We start from the raw sequence: 23,995 nt of genomic DNA on the forward strand, positions 1-23,995 counted from the left end.
GGCGCCGGGCAGCAGCCACGGCAAATGCAGTGTACGCAGGAAACCACCCCGCCGGCACCCTGGCTGTAGTTGCACTGTATAGAAAAAAAATACAGGCTAGTATTGTGACTGGAGAGACGATCCGCAGCTGCAACAACGATATCTCTAAAGAAAAAACATCGTTTCTGCTTGTATTGGGTAAGCCTAAAACAGTTAATGAAATAAATCTCGGAAAGAGTGAATGAGACGCGTCTTTTTAGGAAACGTTTCAGACGGTTGCAACAGGGCAATGGAGTGAGTATGTTAGTTTTCGATAAGTAAACAGGGAAGCAATGGAAAATCGTATATTAAAGAAATATGAATTTTCGTTCTAAAATAATTACTGCATTTACGAATTGATTGTTGATAGGTAAGAAGCATCAGAGGTTATTCGGAACCAAAATAGCCGGACAATGAACATTAAAACATCACTTTTATTAAGATTCAAAAACTCGACCTACGTCGCTTCTGAATATAAGCAAATTCTCTTGCATCAGCTACTTGGCACACAATATTGAGATATGATATCGATTTTTCTTAGTGGGCGGCTGTTCTATGCGGTAAGTTCTACAGATTTATTCCAACTGCAATTTGTTTTCGTAGAGATTCGATTAGCCATCGTTAAACACAGAGCTAGGTCTGAAATTTAGGCCCTGACGTTAGCAAGCTTGCCGTTTTAAACTTACCAAATAATTAATGACATCGCAGTCGTAATGGGATTACCCGTCCTTCGTAACTGCGTTATCAACCGGAATAAGAATCTAACATTGGCGAAATATCATACAGATTCTTTAAACAGCAGCGTTTTGCTTAGTTCTTTTTCAGTTAGGAACAATAGTTTAAAATTAAAATTAAGTGAAACTCACCAGGCTTCTTTTGTATATTTCAAGATTTTCCTAAGTTTCTTAGAGGGTAGCTTAACAGTCATAAATGTCATTAAATAAATATATAATTTTATATATTTTTCAACATTTTATTAAATAATTATTACTTCTTCGTTTTTCAAATTGACGAAAAGATGCCGATTGGTCGTTCAAAGGAAAGTTATTCTCAATAGAACTTAAGCATGACACCTGTTAATCGCTCTCAAAAGAGCGGTTGAAAAGTGAAGCTGTTTTAACTTGAACACAATGGGATCCCAAATTTTTAAACATGTTATTATTTTCAAGTCTGATTTTGTAGGCCTAATTTATTCAACAAGTTTTGAACTGCACGAGAATACGAGCTGATTTAAAAACAAATGTACATATTGTACATAGGGATTAATTATGTAAAAATATAAACAAATTACCGGAAAAACAATAAACGTTGTACTTCGTGGAAATTGGGTATCTCGTATTTATTTGATTATAGCATCTTAATCTCATTAGATTAATTAGTGGTTTTAAGATTGCGTTGTGTTTGCGAAGTAGATCAATACCAACTAAAAACATGCGTTACTGAGTCTAACATAAATTTTCTTTTGATCCGTTCAAAAAATAATGAAAGTTTGCTACCCATGTTACCTCCATTTTCCCTTAAAATAAATGTTTTCAAAATATAATTGAACATTTCAGTGAAATGAGCCCACTAACGAAATAAACACGACTGTCGAATCAATGAATAAAACTAGTAAAACGTTTGTATAGTTGTTACAAGATTCCAATAATTATTCATCGTCAGATGAATTGTTTTTATGCCAGCAAATTTTATAAATAAAGATGTTTGGAAAATTAAATGTTGAATTTATTTTTAAATTACTTCATCCTTTTAGATATGTTGTAGTATATGAAATTCCTACAAAAAAAATCATATTCTACCGATGCAAACCACCATAAGCAACATTATAATAATGCTTTTGCTCATCTTATGCTTTGCCCCAAATTTAACGGCGAAATACCAACCTATCAGCGCCCTGAAAAACGATAATATTATCAAAAAAGCATCAAAAATTCTTATAGTTTTTTTAATTATTCCGTTAATTATTCCGCTGTTCTACATGAACGAAAATAGACGTCGTCTGCACTTACTCTAATCAATCAGTACAGTAGTTTACGGTAAAATTACATCCAGCCCAAATCTGATACGAACCTTAATATAAAAAGAAAACGAATAGAAAATCTCCATGATCGTTTTCTTTTTCCTCGTGCCCATCTAATCTTGACCATCGGCGCAAATTTTCAAAACCTATTACAGGAACTCTGTCAGCTATCCACAGACAGACAAACTTCAACCTTTCAATCAGGTCTGTTCCGATACCTTGTGATTTGTTAATGAGTTCGTACCACGTTCACACCACACTCGTACCACAATCGCCCGTTGTTGTGGCACTATCAAGTATAACGGCTAACAACCGTGTGTGCCAGTGTCATGCGGCCTGCTGTTCGCTCGGGTCCCTTCTCTCACCAGCAGGAAATAGCGGGAGTGGAGAATATGCGTATGACGGTTTCTGAATGAATACGGCGACAATCTTTTTAGCTTTACCAACTAGTACAAGGCAGTGACAGTGTGTTGTTCTGCTGGATACTGTCTTTTGACGCGCTGGTCTGTTCTTATTATTTTTCTGTTATAGGTCAAAGGTCGCTATACGTACGTTCTGTGATTTCAGCGGTAGCAGTTCTAGTGATTCTGCAAATGTATGGGTAGCTGTTGTGTTTGGAGTAACGAGTACAGCTTTTCTGTTGAGTGGTAGTAGAAACTTATGAACCGAACTGGAGGGGACCGACGACGACGACGACGTTGACTCCAAAACAACAAGCGAAACTGTTGTCCACTCAACCATTGCTACCTTTCTTTCTAGTCAAAGAATCAACCAAAATCAATCAATATGAGTGTCTTAATGTACTCACAGCATGTGGTGTACGTCACAACGCTATTCGCTATCGTGGCCGTAGGTGAGTCTCGGAACATTTTCTAGGATCTCGAACATCGATATTCAATATAGGTTTAGACAGAAAGACACCGTCACCTAGCAGATGGCTACATCTGCTGCTACAGTTGGATATTGTTAGTCAATTCAATATTTGTCTGTGCTGTGTAGTTAATAACTGAGAAGTCTATCCTACTCATTGCTTTGAAGCCGGGAAAAGGAGTCAATTATCTATCACGTTTTGTGTGGCCTAGCATCGCTGTTTGCTCTTTCGATTGTGAGGTTCCTTATTCAAAAGCTAACATCGCAGGTGCTTTTAAACCGATGAGTGTTATAATCGAAACCACAATCGAAACAGAATGTAATAAAAGTTCTTCAGTGTCTACTACTTTCTCAGGCGTCCGCGCTATATTGTTTTATGACGCACTGTTAAAAGAGTCGTTCTGTTTCATGAGTATACATTACTTTTCAGAAGCCTGAAACCACTGATACTGGACGACTGAAGGGTCGATGATTCACTTTGTTATAAGCGCATGCGCGCATGGCTCCAGTCAGACGATTGATTATCTCATGAGTTGCTGGCCGTCATGTGATTTGACGCGCCGCTAACCTACGTTTCACTATGCGGCACAGCACTCACTCATCACAGTAAATCCTTGTCATCACTGCTGGAGGACTGTAGAATAATTAAAAAAGGGGGGGGGATATAAATGAGCGGCCAAAAGGACGCTGCCGGTTCTGACGTTCACCTTCAGTTGTTGCTAGGATATACAAATGAGCGCCAAAAGAACGCGGCCGGTTCTGACGTTCACCTACAGTTGTTGCTAGGATAAGTTACAATAATAGAAATATCGACAGTGTCTAACAAGGCAGTGTGTGGGTGGAAGGTTCAATAATATCGAAAGTGAGCATGTCCTCATTGCAATAATGGTGGTAACATAACGTTTATATCGAATCAGAATGCGACAACGTTCTAAAGCCTGAAATGTGGAAATTGTGGAATGTCCGTCTCACTGGATGATAATGCATAACTTATTGATATCATATTAAAGAACACAATACGAAAAACAAGATTGGTCATTTTGAAAAATACACTAGTATTAATTAGTTTCGAATTATGGAACGTTTATATATTTGCTCTAATTCTATGCTTGTATTACTAAAAAATAACTAATAATAAAAGTTTTTTGAAACTACAAATTTCGTTGAAGAACATACTAAATATTTTTTTATATCTAACTATTTAAAAGCAATTGCGTTTTTTACCAATCTGCTTCTAATCATGACATTGATGTATACAACAGACTTCACTAGAGTGTCATGGAGCCTGCACAAAAAACACAGGTTTTCTCCTTGTCACTACTATGAGTTACCATTGCGCGAGTTTTCACTATCACATAGCTAGTTTTCGATATAATGATACCATCTGCATATATACAACAATGAAAATGCAGCAGATTACTTCTCCTGTGCGCCTATGGCCAGCTCGGGACAAGGATGCTCGAAGAATCGTATCTGCCTATGCGTTAGGCAACAATACCACGTAAACCTTTTGTTCCTTTTCTGTTATTATTATTACCGATGTTAATACTAAATTGGTCTAAAAAGATTAGAACCAGATCCCAAGTTTTTGATTGTATTGAACCTAAAAGTAGTCCAGGCAAGGAGGCACTAGTACACGTATAATACTTCGCAAATAATCTATAACACTTTTTTTACATATTTTTTCATTTTTATAACATTTTTAATGGCATATAGCTTTGTTATAAGTATACGCTCTGTATGTATGTTTGATATTTTAGGTCTATTCTATGTTTGCACCGGCAGAGGGTCACGAGTCGATTTCGGATGGTGAGTCATAAACCAATCAATTCAAAAATATTTGTATATTCTTGGCTCGAACCACGCCAGAGACACGCTATTCTCTATTTATATGTGACTAATATAATGATCACACATTTGCGTTTTTTTTTAAATGGTGTTTAGAAACAATACTTAATGAAGTACTCTACGTATTAGACTTGTTTCTGGACTAAAGAGGTGTTCTTTGTGTCGTTATTCCTTATTTCAGGTTCCTTGAAGGAATTCACCCGCATATGTGGTGCTCGATGGGTATCGGACTTGCAATTGCGCTATCAGTCGTTGGGGCCGCTGCGTAAGTATAACTTGAACTTCGGAAGTTTTAGCAAATTTAGTGTATGATATATTAGATTTCCTTCAGTTGAGCAAGGTCACTATTCTTTCAGACTCTTTTTCTTAAATGAAGACTGGTTTTCGCTATTGGTTTTTAGACACACGTTTATTTTTTAGTTTGATAGTCCAACGAATATTATAGGTTCCTGTTAGCTAAATAGAAACCCTACTGTGTTTCATATGAGCCGAGCAAGATACGTAGCAGTTGATTCGAGCAAAGATCACTTACCGTCAAACCTTTGATGCTCTAAGGTGGCCTATTCGACCACTGCACTGTAAGGTGACCTATTGTAACTGACATAGACTTCAAAATAATTTTTGAAATTGTTATAATAATAACAGTAATGATTTGATTAAAGGATAAAGCGAGCATGCAAGATACGCACTATATACTCCGTATAGAGTTTTTCACTATCAAAAAGCGTTTCTCACCTTCAACTCATGCAACATCTAACCCGTAAACATTCCTAATTATTTGTCAACTGTATTATAGAGGAATTTACACGACTGGTGTATCGATCGTTGGCGGTGGTGTGAAAGCTCCTCGTATTCGAACAAAAAATTTGGTATCCATCATTTTCTGCGAAGCTGTGGCCATCTACGGAATAATTATGGCGATCGTTCTCAGCGGAAATGTTAACGACTTCACGAAAGAGAACGCATCTGCAGATGCGATGATGAGAAATTACATGTCCGGGTATGTGGTGGTGTGTTCTCGTTGATGCAGAATAAGTACTGTCTTGCTTAAGGTTCTCCAGTTCACGTAAGCTGCGAAAGCTGTTCTGGTGGAAAGGAAGATTCAGCTAAACAAGGCGGTTGATATGATCGATGGGTAAACTTGGCGGGAAAATTACTAATTGCATAGTAGGTTCGGGCTTCACAAGCTGATATCTATGAATCCATGATTTATTGAAATGCGTAATGCATGCAACCTTTTCTTTCTCGCCTCCGCTTGTATTCTCTACAGCTATATCATGTTCGGTGCAGGCCTGACAGTTGGCCTAGGAAATCTGTTCTGCGGAATGTCCGTCGGAATCGTTGGATCAGGTGCCGCTTTAGCCGATGCTGCTAATCCTGCGTTGTTCGTCAAACTTCTCATTGTTGAGATCTTTGCCTCAGCTATCGGATTGTTCGGCTTAATCGTGGCCATTATCATGGTACGATACGCTATATATAGATGTATATTCTTTTTGTTAGAATGTTTTCTTATGGCCCTGTTCTTGTATTTCTCCTGTGTCATGGAAACGGAAGCCGAAATATCTAATCCTTGTAAGGTGAAAATTTTACACGGTCATCTCCTACTCGTATTCGTCACCCTATTCGTACAATGCCACATGTTGGATACTGTAAAGATTGTCCGTATTCAGCAAGTCATAATTAAGTGATTTTTTTGTTTTCTCATATACCAGTTAATAACTGCTGACATTAAGAAGTGCCTACGGCATCTAAGCCTACGAAACCTTTAAAGATTACATGTCTTGTTTACTGCTAACACTGAACGGTCCTTTAATTCTTTCTCTTTATTATTTCAGACTTCAAAGATCAAGATGGGCGACAAGTAAATGCAAAATTGAAAACAAAAATAGCAGATAGTGCGAAGACGCAAGTGTGACGACAAAAATAACTGTGACCATATGACCTATCGAGAAGTACGTTAAAGCATATGAACATGCAACAACGCGAATGTTGCAGTCACTGTAGCAGCAAAGCAGGCAGCAGCAGTAGCAAGAAATTCTATGTCGCGAATGCAGTCATTGTTTCTCATAGGTCCCATAGTTCTCTCGCTGTGGTGGTTTAGCCAAAAAAAAAACTACTTCCTTTGCACGTCAAGGATGCAGATCCTAAACTATCCTTTTTGACGCGCTCAAAAGATGGTTGATTTAATACGCACCATAGTCCCTAGAGTTCATTGTATCGATTCCGCGCCTTGTGCAAATAGTCTAATCGAACTTAGGTAGACACAGTACATTGCTTTGGGAGGGCATGGGAAAATGCAAGAGAAATTTTTATAATTGCTAGATTACTATAATTGTAATTATTTCGCTCTTTGAGCATTAATTCATGATAGTTATATTTGCCGAGAAAGCTGTTTTCAGTGAGTAGTTTAAGAAAATAGGTGATGTATTAGATCAGCTGTCGAATCGCCTGCAAGGAGGAACGTACCTAACGTAGCTCAAAGATTTGTGCAAGAATACAACGTTTGAAGCAAGGTTTGATAAGACAACGGCCGGGCTATAATGTGTATGAGGCAGTCTGCAAAAAAATTTGCAACCATAATGAAAAAAGTGAAGTATTCATGCCTTTCTAAGAAGTTACTCGAGAATTTGATCAAACACATCTTTATGTTGCATCTAAATGGGTTGCTACGTCTGTATCGCGCAGACACTATAGTTATGTTGCTATACGACATCGAAAATTCGCTTTCTAATTTATGGTTTGGCTTTTCGATACGTATCCTCTTCGCAAAAAGTGTAGCACATAAAAACACAAAGAAAAATAGAAAATGGTATTAGTGGCTCAGTTTTATTTTATCCGTCTCATCGACCTGATAAACCTTGCCAAATTTCCGATATGGTGTCAAAAAACAGCGTTACAACCATAAGGAAAATACAAAACCGAAATATAAATGCAGAAAGAGAGAATGGATAGAATTAATAAATATTTATTACTAGAAAAAAAAAACAGCTCAGAAGAAGTATTTTAAGCAATTGGAGGAGTAACGTACCTAAAGGTGGAAAAATATGAATTTGTTTGTGCTTGGAGTATAAAATAGCTAATTGTCGAGTTAATAACGAGTGAATAATTAGCTAATAATTAAGAGAAACCAAGCAAGTCAAATAGAACGAATGAAAAATAAAAATTTATATAACGGAAAAGTATTAAAATGGAATTCAGATGAAGCGTGAAAATTTCAAAAGAAAGACGACGTAACAGAGAATGCAAACCAGTATACATATTATACAGATACAGACTCACTTCAATAAGGGCAGACACATACCATACCAAAAAGAAAGAATAATGTTCACGTATTATCTTTTTTTGGTTAAGCGATATATAGAAAGACAAAAATAAAAATAGAAAAATCATTTATCAAGTAGACAACTTGTTTTTGAAAAAATCTTAAAACAAGAAAGCCAAGGGAAAAATATTAAATTTATCAGTGAATAGAAATAGAAAAAAACCTAGTCAAAAAAGAGATACTCAGATATTCGCAATACTACATGTTTACAATTCTCAGAGAGTGCTGTATGTCCAACTATATGGCAGACGACCGTTTAGTAAATGCTGGTTTGAGTTGAGAAGAAACGATCAATGGGGGTCAACAGGTTACCGACAGCATTGCATAATTAATTTGACGAACACTTATGAATGCAAGGACTTCTATTAAGGGGTATCGCATAGGACTAACTTGGAGAATAAAGTTTTTTGTATGGATCAAACACTTGAATTTAACTAATTTTGCATACATAAGGAAGGTATGTGCACTTTTTATCGTTGGATTAAAGCCTTACCCTTCGATACTAATCTCGTCGCTGGTAAATTCTTCAACCCGGTACAGATTCCTGATAAATGAGCTAAAAATTAAGGTTGTTAAATGTATGGTTGACAAACAAGAACGCTGAGCAAAGAAACTAAATTTTAATTCTTAATCTATGCATTCGAGAGCAATTATTAATGGGATTTCAAAGGTGGACATGTATGTGTGAATTCGGGTGTGGGCTTTGCCACCGGTGAGGCTATGGGAAGACAAAGCAAGGAGAAACCGTAAAATACCGCAAATCTATTATGAGTTATGGAATCGTTTTTCCTCGAGTTAAGATTGCTGCCATCTACTGGTATAAAATTGTCAACGATATTAGCTGACTAACGAACACCACTGAATGTAGGTGGTGGCGATAAATTGTAGAAGTTGCTGGATTTTGTCAGAGCAGGCGATGATTTTGAAAAAGAAAGCAAAGGCGATGGTAAAGGTAAAAAGCTTTTATGACAAACGAGTAATTTCCACTTGTATACGATTTGCGTTGAATGTTTTTGGCTTGAATAAGCGCATGTATAATTGTCTTAAACTGAGAAAAAGATTTAATCTATGGGAATAATCAAAATGATGATGCTGATGATAATAACAAATGATGAACAAGAAGTCAAACGGGAATGAACTGGTTATTATATTAGATATCCAATACATAAAAATTTCACGTAGGTATCAACTAATTATTGGACTAAGTTCGTAAATTCACGTTAGACCATATTTTAATTGAACATAAAGTGGTAAAAGTAAAGCGGATTTAACATTGAACTTTTTAGAGTTATTTGCTAACGGGTAGTAAGATACTCTAGCTTCGCATTATACTTGCAGAATCAGGCTTGCTCTATGTATACATAGTATACATACTTGTTGTTTCCAGCATCAAGAAAGCATGTCATTTTGTGTTGATTATACCTTATATATCGTATATATCGTATTCTGTCAGTGGCGTGAAATAGACGCGATATACCCCTATAGGCGGCATACGTTTTAATCCGACAACGTATCCGGAAAGGGTTTTCAAGTTTTCCCGTTGTTTTAAGCGACCACTGCAGGCCGTAGAAGTGTATTATTATCGATAAAAAGTGATATGAAAATTTGTAAGTAAACAGATCATGTATAGCAACGATTTCAGTAGAAACTTCCATGGGGCTCCACTAAGAAAATTCTATTCGAATAGCGAATTTTGTCGTTCTGCGTAAATGCAAAGTAGTGAAAGGCGTTCCTTTGTGAAAAATAAACGTATAAACTATGAAACAGGAACAATACCTCGAACCGGTAAGTATAAAATATACAGCAGAAATAATCTCACGTAAACACTAACTAAAGAGCCGAACCCAAGTGATGAAACTCGCTGTCTTCGAGAAAAAAGGCGAAAGAAAGGCTGTCTCGCGTGTACAATTAAAATGTTTAGTGTTCAGTTTGGCTTCTAGATACTTTATAAATTTACAAAATTGAATATAACCAGTTTTTATGGTCGGTAATGTTATTTTAGGTCAAAGCTAACATAATCCAAAAATAATTTTCAGCAACTTCTAGAAAGTCGATGTGTCCGGACAGTATTCGAAAAAAAAAGTCTAAAGTCCCAGCGGACATATGGTATATTTTTATGCAAGCTTTAGCTCTCCGTATGCACGGAATAGCGCATCTAAATTAAGAATTTTTCAGCAGGTTTCTTTTTAAGATTATATAATGCGTATATATTTTAATGAAACGTTTCGCATGAACTAAAAATGTTATCTCCGGAGATCATGCTTAATCATTACAACCATTATCCACTGCAATTACAGCTATTCGGCACTTAAAGCACTAACTAGTCATTTTTAGAATATTGCTTCTTTGATCAAAAAAAAACTTTTTTCCGTGTGCCAAGAAATATTGATAAGTGTAGTTTTGTTAAGGTATCGCTTAGATACGCTGTATACAAATGATTCTAACGAAATTAAATTTTGGCAAAATAGCGGGCCGAAAGTTGCAAAGTGAAACTTCAGAACAGCTAAAAGTTCATAAGGGACGGGAAATTTCAAAAAGCGATTGGCGACCCAATTCGATCCAATTGGGAATTGATATTCTTGCTTTTAAAGCGACCATTAGTTTCACCATCAGGTACCTAGGTGTATCAATAATAGCCTCTTGGGTTACTTTGATGAACTTTCAAGCCTTTAAAATATACGCCCTATTGAACATCTTATGGCTTGATTCGGCTTTTATTTTTTTTTAGAGATCTCTTGTATTTGGTAATAATGTAGACCTAGAATTTCGGAAAAAAAGGAAATATTTTTCGTGGTAAGGATTCCTCTAATGCGGAAAAGCTTAATAATAACTGATATTTGTTGGAATTCCGATGATGACGCACTATGTTGTTTACCATGACAAGCTTATTATTTTGTTCTAAAAGGAACTAATGTATCTGGTAACACGAATAGCGGACAAACGTACGCCCTTTATAACAAGAAGCCCAAATTGAACGCATAACATTATGTGGAGAATAAATAATTTGATAGCAAAGGCTAACATGTTAAAGCAGTTCTGAAAGGACCACTACGTAGCTTCAAAGAAATACATGTTGTGTATGTTAATAACAAATAATATTTATTTCACAGATTAAATACTTTTGTTGTTAGCTGCGTAAACCTTCTTGAATAAGCTAAATAATATATACTTAAAGAATAAATATAATATCCCAGCGGGGAAGCGACATGATCTGCACGATCAGTGAGACTGAAGAGTACTGAGCACACCCTTTCCAATGGCGATTATTATCGGGTAACTTCAACGATAAACTTTTAATTTCGAGGATGTATATACAAAATTCACAAATTCACAAGTTATAACATGTCTTGGAACGTGAAGGCGATAATTTGAGTAGTCTAGTTTCTAATTAAAGGATACAAGTAAAGCTTTCTGTTTTAAATATTTCTATCGGCACACTAATGCTACGCAAATTATATAAATAAAAAAAATGTAGCAAATAGGAACTAATATATATTGCGATGTAACAAAAATGGGCACATAGTAAAGCCTTAGGTAAACTCGTGTACGCTAAAGCTCATGTGAGAGATGCCAGATCTCTATAGAACTTAAAAGGAGAAACTCGTCGTGAGTAACCTTTAGTGTAACGAAAAATGTGAATACATAACAATCTACTAGTAAAATTGCGTAATTCGAGATGCAGTTCTTCCATTGTGCTGGCGTACACGAAATTTCCCTCACTACGGTTCGATTAGGGTCAGTCGGAATTTTATGAGATAAACAAAGCTATTGCAAGGAATAACTAGCTTAATTATATACATACTCAAATAGACATCGAAACATCGAATTGAGTTTTGACTCCGAACTGTGTAATTTCATGTTGTTACGCCTTAGCTTATTAAAACGTTTGGTGAAACTAGATGTCTCTTCTCTCCCAAAATTATTGGTGAAACTGACAATGTCTCTTCTACTCCCTTTCTTCAGATCTTTAGACTTTGATGTCAGTTTTTTATTTAACGATAATTAAGGTTTCTTTTCTTAGTTTTATTCGCTATTCTCGCCATGTGTTCTTTTCCTTTTCTTAAATGTGTTGCCCAATGAATGCATTAGGAATATCAATCGAAATACGATACCCTACAGTGAGAACTGTGCAACAAATTAAACCGTACAGTACAATTGAATTAATGTGAACGCTGGGAATGCGATCTCTGAACTTTCATATGATGCTCTTTGCTCTATGTGACTAGATCGAGAAATATCTTTCCCGGAGGTAGCGCCTTAATCTGCCTTATAGGAATCACCGGTAATCCTTCGCAGTTATCCGATATGATCTTCAGATTCAAAAGATATAAATCACTTGTTACTGTTAAATTAAATGGCAATTTTCGATAACTTTTAGCGAATAGTTCATCGTTGGAATGCGTACTGTGTTGTTTAAGGTTATTGCTTTCACTTCGCGGTTTGACGAAGGCTTCTGGAAACGACAGCACTGCCGTGCAGTATTCGCCATCATGCATCTGATAAAAGCAGTAAAATCGACTCTTAGGAATCAGTTTGGTGAGATATTTAATCCTTTATATATATATATATATATATAAGAGAGAAAGAACCGTTTTGAAAATAGATGAAACGATTTTTCTTCATTTTAAATATGTCCTATATCTAAAAACGTGTTTAGTAAAAAATATGTGTGAGATATCTAGCTTTCCTCTTAGCGTATTCACGTATATAGCTTCTTTTTCGAGCTGTCATAACTAGTCGACACCAAAACTATCCTTCAAAATATTAATTATTTAGTAAATACAAAATTAACTTAATTCAATTAATTAAGCTACAGAACCATAATATAAGAATCTTGGCTACTACACAAATGTAGTCAAATGAAACTAGAATCGAGCACTAATATTTCAGTAACTTTTAATTCGGTATTTTATCAGTTATGAAAAACCATGATTACGACTCTTGTAGCCATGACCCGTGTATTGCACACTTGCAGTGTGGCAAATTCTCATTTCAATAGGTAGTTGAATCGTACGTACCTCTAAATATAGATGTCGATGTTCGTCTATGACAAATCTATGTGACGGTTCCAACTTCGGAGGTAAGTTTGTGGCCAGTTCTATTACATTGAGGAAAGCTTTCCAGTTCTCCAGAGGTGAGCTATTCATCCAATGAGAATTATCGTTTTTCAATATATGTTGCTTGTCAGTATTCGTTGGCAGAGGCATAATTTTCTTATTATTGACCGGATTTAATAGCCGTCTCGTCGTTTGTGCTGTCGATGATATCATTATTGTTGTCACTGGTGTTGGAGGCCGTTCGGTCAAGATAAGGGGGTCGTCCAACGAAACCCCAGTTGTTTGACCTCCGCCTCTTAGAATGATAATCGAAGACACAGGTGATGTCACTTGTGTGTTTCGGTGAACAAGTTGAATCAGGATAGGTAAAATGATGATAAACGTAATGATCGCTACAGAGACGAACAGTGCATGTCTCTTATCTATGAAGGCTCTCTTACTTTTTAGTTCTTTGGTACGTTGATTTTCTATGGCGAGTTCTTCGTCACATTGCAACACGCGCGCCATATCTATTATGTAAAATAAGAATGGTTAGCACAGCAGCGTTATAGTTCGGCACGGCACCACAAAGATTTGACAATCAATATCGACAATGATTAAAATATTGATTGCCAAAATAAACGTTTATCTCATATATCATCAAATAACGTGTGTTTGGCTATTTACGACCTGTAAGGGGGCATAAGCTGTTAGTAATAACTGTGGAGTTATTTAAACAGCGTTTCCAATTTCATGCGATCGGTTTTACCTGAAAACCAGTAGACAAAATTCAATGTCACAGGAATTCTGATATTACAATTCTAATCTATATGATAGACTAAAAACTTAATGAATCGCAAAGATGCAGGTATGAAACAGCAGTAACGAAAGTATCGACTTCGGCCGTTATAAACAAATTGTCGGCTCAAGTTAGAAATTCATATTTTTACAGATGAAACGCCTGTGATCTCGTAGATCATCCATATAGTTACGGAACTTCTTAAATCAGCTCCCATATTTGGAGTTTTATCACACATCTTAGGCATTCCATCAGACGGCTGGCTTGCACCACAAAACAAAGTGTGTCTCTGCCCGAATTCGGCAAAACGTATCCGTTAGATTAACATGTGAGTACGTTATCTATTAAGTTACTACGTGCATTGTGTCAGCCAGTCTGGACAACGTGATCAGTTTAGCACTTTTACGGCATGGTTCAGCTAGACGTTGAGACGACAGATTTTTTAAAACAATTCGCACAATGACAAATAATATCACTTTGTTTTAACGCTGCAATAATCAAGCAACCAAACTCGAGCCGCAGAGAATTTCCAAATGTCAAATCAGCCGGGTTCCTTAACACTGAATTTTAAAATCCAATTTTACATATAAATCAATAAAAAATAAAATTTTAATAATAAATAAATACTTGTAAAGACTTTTCGAACAGAAAAATGTTGAAATTAGAGGCTTACACCGATGTGTGAAATGAAAATTGCTTTCGCCCATGTTGCATGCCACCTCAAATGTTCTTCAAACATGTCCGCAACGCCGCCTATGTATAATTAGATGAATAAAACAAGAAACGCCTTGGCTCATCCTCATTATAGGGTAGGTAAAGTCATGTCCCTTATCTTTACAGGTAGTTCCACGTGATAGTACTTTATCGTTATAGAAGTGGTGCAAAAAGGACATGAGGTTCTGACGTTAAAACAAACTTATTTAATAAATTCATAGTAAAAAGCTTTACATAGTACCTATCCCTATGTTTCGAGTTTTACGTACGGTATAGCCGTTAGGTATTGCATCAGACGGAGGACAGTACTAACGTAAAATCAGCTGACATCATAGTACCAAAGCGTGCTTTGCCATATTGTCATATGCAAAGTAAAATTGTTTACTATTTCACAATTACGAATTCCGCGCGGACCAGATTCCGCTGGATTTCGTCTGCTACAACTTTAGCGCCAAAATAATTCCAGATACGGTCGGCGGTTGGGTTATCCCTGCATTGAATTCATTGTATTCGCGGCGACCAGTGTAGAAGAAACACGAAAAAAATATAACAGCAAAGTGGCAAAATAGCTGGGCATATGTATCTGGGCAGCCGGATACTCAGCCGGAATCAGTTCTGTCAGTGTATGGACAGCGTAGACAGTTCTGCTACATCTCTCCTACGGATCGGCCACGTAGAAATTATTTCTGTACTGAGTTTGGCTAAGCGCACGGTGGCAAGGGTGAGGAATCACAGATGAAACTCGTTAGACAGTGAACTTGTTTATTTTTATTTCTATATTATATTTACTTTGTTGGTGTTTATCGAAAGGCTCTGATTGAGCCTGATTGAGCATAAGGAAGACGTTGAGTAACCTTGAGGTAACGCGTATTTGCATGAAGAGAAACACAGTCGAACGAGCTAATTGAATATCCTCCGGAGATAAAAAGTAGCCCGATAGCCTTCAAATATCGACAGCAGCTGGCGGCTACGGAAGACCGTGATTACAATTAGACGAGCCGTGTTTCTTTGTGTGTGTGTTTCTCTCTATTTACGGCTCGTGATCCATATATATCCGACTTGATTGCTCGACGACCTCGAAGAGTGCGTCGGATTGCCATGCGTTCAGGAAAAACGGCCCGCTTCGCAGGAGCAGAAGAATGTGGCTTTACTCCATAAACTCTACAAATTCCGTTTGTCCTCGCGGTTCGAGTTTGGCATCAGACAATCTATATGAGGTGGATTCATCGCCGGAGGGTAGCAGCAGCAGCAGCACTTCGGATCCATATAGATTGTTTGCCTTTCCCGAATCGCATTCACCTCCAACCCCATATGAAACTACTAGGCAGCGTGAAGCAGCTCGACGACGTCAAGCTAAGGTCAAAGCTGGAAAGCGGCAGCTAGAGCAAAATGAACTGCAAACCTGTGACGAAGCTTGCAGAATAACTTTGTTTGAAAACGAGCTGTCAGAAAATGCCCGACAGCGCCAAGCATGTTGGAAGCCGGCTGGCAAGTCAAACGCTTTCAGAACAAAACTGTCTCAAGATAGATTAGGTGGGAATGGTAAATTAAACAAAAGCGTAGAGAAAAAGAACGAGGGTCTAAAACGTAAGGCTCAGAGAGTTATAGCCAAAAGACGGGTTCACGGAATTCATAACGTTAATCAAGCCAGCAAAGATAAAAAGAAGGTCTATTGTGAAGTAGAACAGAAATTACTTGTGAATCAGGAAATTCGGGATTTATCGCTAAAACGAAGCTCAAGCAATACAGCTTGCGCGTCCCTAAAAGAAAACGTGAGGCCAACGCTAACGTTAGGCCACCAACCCAGCAAGGCACAAGACGAAAAGAAATTAGATCAGGTGGTTACTTCGGACAACGCTCACAAACTGCTGTTGGACTCTGACGGGATCGATCGCATCTTCGACAGTGTCGTAGTCATGCCAGCCATGTATAGCACAAAAGCTAACAGCTACAAAGCCGATGGCGTTTTCCGAGGTCTATCGGCCTGCGCCATTAGAAAATCTCCACTTCTGATTAACTCGACACGACGATATGATGGTATTAACACGACAGCGAAAACAAAGATACGTGACAATGTCTCGCTTTTCAAAAAGAGAACGGTTAACGAGCTGAATAGTGGTAGCACTGATGCTGTTATTAGCGGCAACTGCAGCAATTTCCAGTTACAAAGTCGAGCTCTGATGAACTATTCGCCGGAGTTGAACACTGAAGTCCGCATTGGCAATACGGAACAATACAGATCCGAGGTTAATGGTGCAGAGCCGCTACTACTGAAGCACGCGGCATCAGCTCGTCAGGTCACGTGTGACTCCAGGTTGAAAAAACCACAGCAGCGTCGGAGCCAGACATCAAACAATAGATTTCCACGAGAAGTGTGGAAGGGAGCGGCGGTTCGACGCGAGCGTTTTGCACAACTTGAGGGGAAACGCGTCAAAACTGAGCGAACAGTTAGCATCACCTCAATAAAAAATTCAAACAATCAGTTGAGCGTGTTGAATAAACCTAACGGGCGTGCTATAGATGGACATAGCTCAGACGAAGATGCGAAGAAAACGGGTACCGATGAGTGCCAAAGTGGGTATGATCAAAAAGAAATGGCACGACGGCGTTTAGTTGACGAATGCACTCAAAGGGACTGTTACGTTGTAACGGCACGCTATGAAGAACCTGGAGGGCACACGAGGTATGTCTCTCATTATGGATAGAGCAAAGGCTTCCATTTAAGATATGCACAATATACCATCGTTGTTAATATTGTTTTAACGATACAGCTATATATGCAGCGAATAGCATCTTAATATTTCGGTTACCATAATTTACTGGGTTCTACATTACGTATTGCTTAATATGAAGAAAATTATTTGAGGATGGGTTGTATGTACAAGACTGAAGTTATTTGAAATGCGGTCGATATATGTTAAGGAATTTCCGGTTGAGCGGTTGAGGAATGTTAAGGAAAGCGTAGATTTACTATAGGGGTAAGCTTATCGACAGAGTTTTTTTCTTATATAACAGTTATTACGTGTCAAAATGAAGCAGCTTCATTTAGTTGTTGTATGCGCTGTAAATCGTCCATTGAAGTTTGCAAACTGGCTTTCGCAAAACTCACCGAAGGCCTTCATTTAGCATATACTATATTATACGCGATATTTTTATTATTCCGTATTTTATCCTATTGTCATATGTTCTAATAATTTGAACTAACTGATGTACTAATTTGATATCTTTTTCTCTTGTTTGGCAGTTTTCGCCATGCACATGCTGCGACCTCTACGAAAGTCGACACCAAACAGGCCACAAAAGCAGTGAGAGATCAGGCTGTTAAAAGATCCGGTGATAGTGGAAGTGTCAAAGGCAATCTACCAAAGAAGTCAAGAACAAATGCTGAAATGCTTGGAGATTCTCCAATACAGATACTAAAGGTAATTTCAAGAACCGGAGGTGCTGTTTCCAAAAACGGGAAGGCTAGTCGGAAAAACGGAAACTCCCGCCCGAAAAGGCCGGAGATAGATAAGGGAAGATCGACCGCACTTGCTAATAATATTTCACCCAAGGCTCAAACAACCTTCGCAAGCAGTAAAAGCTCTTCCCTCAAGGCGACAAAAACCGATGAAGGACCACAAAATTTTTTGTCCAACAACGATAGAACTAGTGCGGAAATTGCAATCGTCTCGCCAAAAAAGGCGCCCAAAAATAGTACAAAACCTAATAGCGCCTCACCTAAAATGGCGAAGGCGGGCTTAAAACGAGAACAAACAGTCGGTAAAACTCCGCCCAAAAAATCGATAGCGAATCCGGCAAATCCGTTAATAAAACAGTCGAAAAGAGATATCAAAAATAGGTCGCCGAAAAAAAGTCAGCTGCCTCAAGACAACGATGGACGGCAACCAAGTACGTCATATACAAGCATTTTGGACATTGATTTAAGTAACTTGGAATGTTCGATCGATGAAACGGAGGCTGGCATTTCGTCTGAAGCTCGAAATCTGATGGTAAAGTCAAAACCGGTTCCTAAAAATAGACATACATCACAGTCAGCATTCGTAAGCTTTCCTCGGATCAGTATAGCCTCACTCTTCCGGCGGTCGTTTAGTCGACTGGAAGAGAAGCACTCGTGGAGTGAGCAGAAACGTCCTTCCATCTTGGATGAGAAAAGTTGCAGATCGTGCTTTGTTCAACTCGAGAGGATTAAGTATGAAAGGGTATGCTAGTAACAACTGTTCCTCAAATTTAATTTCATTTTTTTTAATTCAAATACAATAAAAGCTTTTTTTTTTACAACACTAGTTGAATTCAGCCAACCGTTCTACATTAATCGCGATTATGGTTCACATAGTAAGCCATTACCAGTCAGCGACTTCTTCGGAAAGCCTGGTCAAGTTCACGATTTGAATACAACAGCTTACAACCGGCGCTAAAAACGTTATATATATATATATATATATATATATATATATATATATATATATAGTAGGTGGTTAAACAGCATTTTCTTCAGCGAAATCTTCCCTTATCTTCCGAAAACATCCATAGATATTGTTTAAATACGATTTTGTTACAAAAACATTTTTTGATGGCGCCGTACACGTATTTAGCCTGCTTTGCGTGATGCTATTGTTACAACCGACATTTTTTTAAATAAAGCAGTAATAATCTGCAACTAAGGAAGTCAATTTTTTTGGTTGCTGACAAGATGCACATACATCATATATTATATAAGATATTTATTGTATCAATGAAGAAAATGTTTTTATATTTAATACAATACGAAAATTACATTCATACAGTTCTCATCGAGGCAGATGGTCAGGCTTACGGTGCATACATAACGGACATCGACAGGAAGCGTTACTACGCGCTTACTGAAGTCTATATTGAAGCCATTAGTGAGCATCTCCGTTAACAGGCGGTACGCCATCCTTTGAACCGGACGCTAACAGCGTTCTAAGCAACTAACTTCATCTGCGATTCGTTTCTAGCCTGATTGTGGATTCATGCTAGCGAACGGTTGGAATAATTCTGAACTATTTAATGTTCGATTGCTTCATATTTTAGGTGCTGCCTCTGGTGATACCCGAGTATCCGGTGAATTTCACTTATTTACTCAACTCGTGGGATATCGAAGTTGTGGCAAAGATCGGCGAGGGCTCGTTTTCAGAGGTATTTCAAGTACGGAAGATTGAGCCATCAGGTGATGAAAACACTCAAACCGAGTACGTTATTAAGGTCGTGCCAGTAGGAAATCACGGGCAACCGAAATTCGATGATTTATTGCCAGAAATGCATATGAGTCTCGCCGGAAGGTAAGTATTAGTGTGAGTTTCGTATAAGTCGCGCGAATCCCAGCTCGACTTTTGTACAGCGCCTAGGCAGGCGCGTTTTTATTAAAAGGCGATTTAGTATGTGTTGATTTGTATATTTCTGTACCCACAGAGAGGATCTAAAACGTCCTTATTTCTAATCGAAAACGACAAACGTTTGTCGTTGATGAAAAGTTGCTTGGATTTGACTCATTCATTGATAGACTATGGAATGAATTTATATAATAACTTGCACATTTATTATCTATAATATAATTTTGTTTTATGTTTCGGAAATTTTCAGGGATCTCCAGGAAAGCGACGTAAATCGGGCTCCAACATTCATAGGTCTCCAGGGAATGCACCTTGTATACGGAGAATTCACCGACGAAATGGCCTCCGCTTGCCAGATCTTTGCAACTAATTTTCCTGATGACGCGGAACACCCACTACCGAGTGAACGTCCTGTAGACCAATATTTCATCGTGTTTTTCACCTCGTACGATGGCGTGGAACTCGAAACGATTTTGCCTAAGTTGACAACCGAGCAGAAATGCTCGATCGTTTTGCAGATCACGCTAGGTTTGGCTGCCGCCGAAGCTGCATTCGATTTCGAGCACCGCGATCTTCATTTGAGCAATCTCGTCGTTAGCGATTATGAAATCAATAATAATGATACGTCTAATGATGACGATGGCGGCTGTGCCTCAATTGCCACCACTGTTAGCAGCGACAACAATGATCACAGTTCCATGATCGAATTTCGCGTTGAGGGTAAGTCCTACTGGGTGAATTCGTTTGGAAAAAAGATTGCCCTTATTGACTACGGAATGAGCCGGCTCGTCGTCGACGAAACCCTATACACATCATTTAGTTCATCAATACTCGAGGGTCACAATTTGCAGCGGAAGACATATCGTGAGCAGCATAAACTGGTTGGAGGCATCGGTAACTACCGCACTGCGATGCCCGAAACGAACGGTCTATGGATCAAATTTCTTATCTGTAAGCTGTTCCCCAAGCGACCGCTGAATCCGAACAAGGCGCAGTACGCCATTCAGGTCAACCAGCTATACGAGGCTCTCATGTTGAAACCGGTATGCGCCCGAAACTGCCTTTCTCTTTTGGCATTCAATGGCAATGGTGGTCTGCCGACGTAGGATATGTTAATTCAAAAAGCATAATGTCAGCGGTGCTATGTGATGGAAAGTGCTGCTGTACAATAGAAATGGAAGGAGTTGCCAACATTGAACATCACGCATTAGCTTAACGGGTGAACGCATTGCGAAGAGTGGCAGGTGGGGTGGTTAAATCTAAAGCATATCGTGTTTAAAAATGAAATCTGGAATAATGCGAATACAATGACAATGTACAAACGACACGTTAGCATACACCTAGCGTCCTGAGAAAATCAGCAGGTATTGTTACCATTTACATACTAAATGATAGAGGTATTAATAGAACGACAATTATCGCTTACGTGACAATCTCTAGATGAATCATCTTTAAACGATGGAATATATTCTCATGCCGGCCACACCCGTATGTAAACATACCATTCTAGCATAGTAGTTCAAGGTTATTCAACCCTGACAAAAATAAGCAAAGCCCTAAAAACATGTCTCTGTCCAAGACGTGTGCAAGCTGTCTCACTCTTTTACCCGAAATGTGCTTGTCAAGCCATTAGACAGATTTCATGTGCGCCCATTTCATCCGCTCATCAACTGTGCTTGTTCGTGTCTCTTACCACAAACAAAGAGCAGCGTTTTGTCTTTGAATATCGAATGCAGACCTGTTTACACACGTATACATATATATATATATATATGTATATATAATATATATATATATATGTATATATAATATATATATATATATATATCTGCTGCAGCGGTTTCAAGTGTATTGTCCACCTTAGTGTTTTTTGGCTGCTGCGTTTGCCTACCGATAGCATTCACGAACTATGAAAATCGAGATATTGTCGCCATGTTGTTGCTATATAATATCTCAGCAGGTGCATAGCATGTCGGCCCCTCCCGTTCCTGTAACCATTTTCCACCCTTGGTTGAAATCTTATAATAGAAACTGTGGTAGTATTACGGCAGACAGTGATACAGTGTTTTATCGCTTGATCTAGGTTATGTGAAATTCCGTGGCTATTGACACAAATAATTCTATCAAGTTTCGCGTGGCAGTATAGAGTCGTGTATATATGCTATGCGTGTTCAATATCTTGGTGCATATAGATGTTCGATTATGTATTGGTATTGCTTTTAGGGCAGTTGTTAAATAGAACCTATATTGCAAAATAAAGGCTGAGCCGGCAATATTCATAATATTATAAGATAGTAATGTTATTTATATTAGGTTCGATAAGCTCTTGGCCCAGAACCCGGTGGCGTTTTATGTAGTACTAGAAGTTAGTTTATGTTGACACACCGTCACCTGAATTAGAATGTTATTTGAAATCACAAATTATCGTGAAAGGCCACACGGCAAGTCAAAAGAAAAAATCTATGAAGCCGACAAATTTGGGAAGCGATGTTGCGCACTTCTGAAGCTAGTCTACTGAATCAAACGCAAATAAATTTCAAAGTACGTGCTCATGTTATTCTCTAACTTTTGACGAGGAGAGAGTTCGTCCTCGAAACTTCTTTTTATTATTATTATTATTAAATAAAAAAGACTGCAAATAAAAAAAAATAAATATTAAAAATATTCTTAAAACTTTAATCAAGTATAGAAGTATAGATCTTTCTATTACTCATTTTGTTAATATAACGTTTATGATGACACATTATGACATTAGCACTAGCATATAGCAGCTGTGGTACGATGTATTCAAAGTAATGAAATTCGTTTTGTCAAGAAATTCATTGTATGTATTCATTATATTTGTATAGCACGCATTACCTATTGATTGAAGTCGGAAGATAAATACAGCTGGTGATCACTGTTGTTAGACGACGCTTCTGTTTCACAATAGAAGAAGTTTATTTCGCTAAAGCACGCATATGTTCAAGTAGCCTTTACCTCTGTCAACCCCCCTAGAGTTTTAAGCAAGGCAGAATAAATCTATAATCCTTTTAATGCAACCAATTGTGGCTTGAACACACGTACTAAATACAGTGAACTAATGGCAATGATCATAATTGATCATAAGCCTTTGAAAAATTGTATCCATTATATCTCCAAACCAATGCAAAGAGTGGGATGATGACAAAGAGTACCGTTGTCACCAGAACATAACGGACTGGTTATTATTGTATCATTCAATGACGCAGCTATAAGCGCGATCTTAAGCGAATGACAGCAGAACAACTTTCAATGGGGAGGACGTGCATATCGAAGTAAAGAACATTAGAATGGGTATGTTTCTAAGCAGTAATTAAAAATGTTAAAAATAAGAATAAGCTATCAATAATTTGCACTAAAAAATAGATTATATATATATATATATATATATCTCGACAGAGACAAATAAAGCACGCTGCCGGTCGTTAGTGAAGAAAATAATAATTATATTTGGCTCATCTCGATATATATCTTTTTCACTAACGACCGGCAGCGTGCTTTATTTGTCTTTATCAAACGCTCTCTTTAAGGCGCATAGTTGACGCAATTCAGTGAACTATTTCTGAGGACTACTCAGCGTAGTGAAGAGCTTTTGCCTGCGTAAATCAACATAAAATCAACAACTCGCTTTGCAAGTTTGCCCCGTGCATGTCATATGGACCATAATATGCCGCGTGGCGGACGTTTGTTGACAAATCATGTACAGAACTGCGCAGTTGCACAAGCTGTTCAGGCCCAGTGGGTGCAGTTACCTAGCAGTCCAGTTTCGCGGTTCCATCGTCAGTAAAGGACAAAGTTTATTCTTGGTGTGCAAGGCACAGCGACGTCGGGATCACCAGCTCGACGAAGGCTAACGATGGCGGCCACACGATGAGATCGCTGCTAGACACTAGATAGGAATCCACCTTGTCTCGTTTGCGTAAGTTTCGTTTGCCTTCAGTGCAGCCAGGGCTCTGTCGACACACCATACGTCGTTCTCGTCTTCGCAGCTCT

General features: G+C 38.1%; 3 protein-coding genes across 7 annotated transcripts; 2 read left to right on the plus strand and 1 right to left on the minus strand.

Annotated features, from left to right (window-relative positions):
- The first annotated feature begins 73 nt into the window (after positions 1-73).
- On the plus strand, positions 74-8,153 carry LOC111262903 (V-type proton ATPase 21 kDa proteolipid subunit c''). 2 transcript variants are annotated; one of them, XM_022837530.2, is made up of 7 exons: positions 74-177; positions 2,570-2,891; positions 4,669-4,717; positions 4,938-5,021; positions 5,553-5,756; positions 6,027-6,216; positions 6,592-8,153. In XM_022837530.2, the coding sequence occupies exons 2-7, from the start codon at positions 2,825-2,827 to the stop codon at positions 6,619-6,621; spliced, it is 624 nt and encodes a 207-aa protein (XP_022693265.1). In that variant the 5' UTR covers positions 74-177; positions 2,570-2,824; the 3' UTR covers positions 6,622-8,153. The 2 variants fall into 2 exon arrangements, with proteins under 2 accessions (XP_022693265.1, XP_022693264.1); XM_022837529.2 differs by lacking the exon at positions 74-177 and adding an exon at positions 2,317-2,434.
- Positions 8,154-11,151: 2,998 nt separating this feature from the next.
- On the minus strand, positions 11,152-15,013 carry LOC111262904 (uncharacterized). Of its 3 annotated transcripts, none has more exons than XM_086969360.1 (4): positions 14,897-15,013; positions 13,805-13,883; positions 13,097-13,644; positions 11,152-12,574 (listed from the first exon to the last, which is right to left on the minus strand). In XM_086969360.1, the coding sequence occupies exons 3-4, from the start codon at positions 13,640-13,642 to the stop codon at positions 12,293-12,295; spliced, it is 828 nt and encodes a 275-aa protein (XP_086825486.1). In that variant the 5' UTR covers positions 13,643-13,644; positions 13,805-13,883; positions 14,897-15,013; the 3' UTR covers positions 11,152-12,292. The 3 variants fall into 3 exon arrangements, with proteins under 3 accessions (XP_086825486.1, XP_086825488.1, XP_086825487.1); XM_086969362.1 differs by having other exon boundaries at positions 14,941-14,987; XM_086969361.1 differs by lacking the exon at positions 14,897-15,013 and adding an exon at positions 14,587-14,822 and having other exon boundaries at positions 13,097-13,883.
- Positions 15,014-15,119: 106 nt separating this feature from the next.
- On the plus strand, positions 15,120-22,546 carry LOC111262899 (uncharacterized). 2 transcript variants are annotated; one of them, XM_022837517.2, is made up of 4 exons: positions 15,120-17,310; positions 17,872-18,829; positions 19,683-19,930; positions 20,232-22,546. In XM_022837517.2, the coding sequence occupies exons 1-4, from the start codon at positions 15,767-15,769 to the stop codon at positions 21,085-21,087; spliced, it is 3,606 nt and encodes a 1,201-aa protein (XP_022693252.1). In that variant the 5' UTR covers positions 15,120-15,766; the 3' UTR covers positions 21,088-22,546. The 2 variants fall into 2 exon arrangements, with proteins under 2 accessions (XP_022693252.1, XP_022693253.1); XM_022837518.2 differs by having other exon boundaries at positions 17,872-18,049.
- The last annotated feature ends 1,449 nt before the right edge of the window (positions 22,547-23,995 follow it).

This window comes from Varroa jacobsoni, unplaced genomic scaffold (assembly GCF_002532875.2).
Source record: "Varroa jacobsoni isolate VJ856 unplaced genomic scaffold, vjacob_1.0 scaffold_712, whole genome shotgun sequence".
Classification (NCBI taxonomy): Eukaryota; Metazoa; Arthropoda; class Arachnida; order Mesostigmata; family Varroidae; genus Varroa; species Varroa jacobsoni.

Bases quoted from the DNA above. Each gene is read 5' to 3' on its own strand.
- LOC111262904 (XM_086969360.1), bottom strand. From the start codon at position 13,642: ATGGCGCGCGTGTTGCAATGTGACGAAGAACTCGCCATAGAAAATCAA. The intron at 12,575-13,096 runs GTACGTACGATT...TGCTTTTATCAG, and splicing joins ATCGACATCTATATTTAGAG to ATGCATGATGGCGAATACTG.
- LOC111262899 (XM_022837517.2), top strand. From the start codon at position 15,767: ATGTGGCTTTACTCCATAAACTCTACAAATTCCGTTTGTCCTCGCGGT. The intron at 17,311-17,871 runs GTATGTCTCTCA...CTTGTTTGGCAG, and splicing joins GAACCTGGAGGGCACACGAG to TTTTCGCCATGCACATGCTG. The intron at 19,931-20,231 runs GTAAGTATTAGT...GGAAATTTTCAG, and splicing joins CATATGAGTCTCGCCGGAAG to GGATCTCCAGGAAAGCGACG.
- LOC111262903 (XM_022837530.2), top strand. From the start codon at position 2,825: ATGAGTGTCTTAATGTACTCACAGCATGTGGTGTACGTCACAACGCTA. The intron at 5,757-6,026 runs GTATGTGGTGGT...TATTCTCTACAG, and splicing joins ATGAGAAATTACATGTCCGG to CTATATCATGTTCGGTGCAG. The intron at 6,217-6,591 runs GTACGATACGCT...TTATTATTTCAG, and splicing joins TAATCGTGGCCATTATCATG to ACTTCAAAGATCAAGATGGG.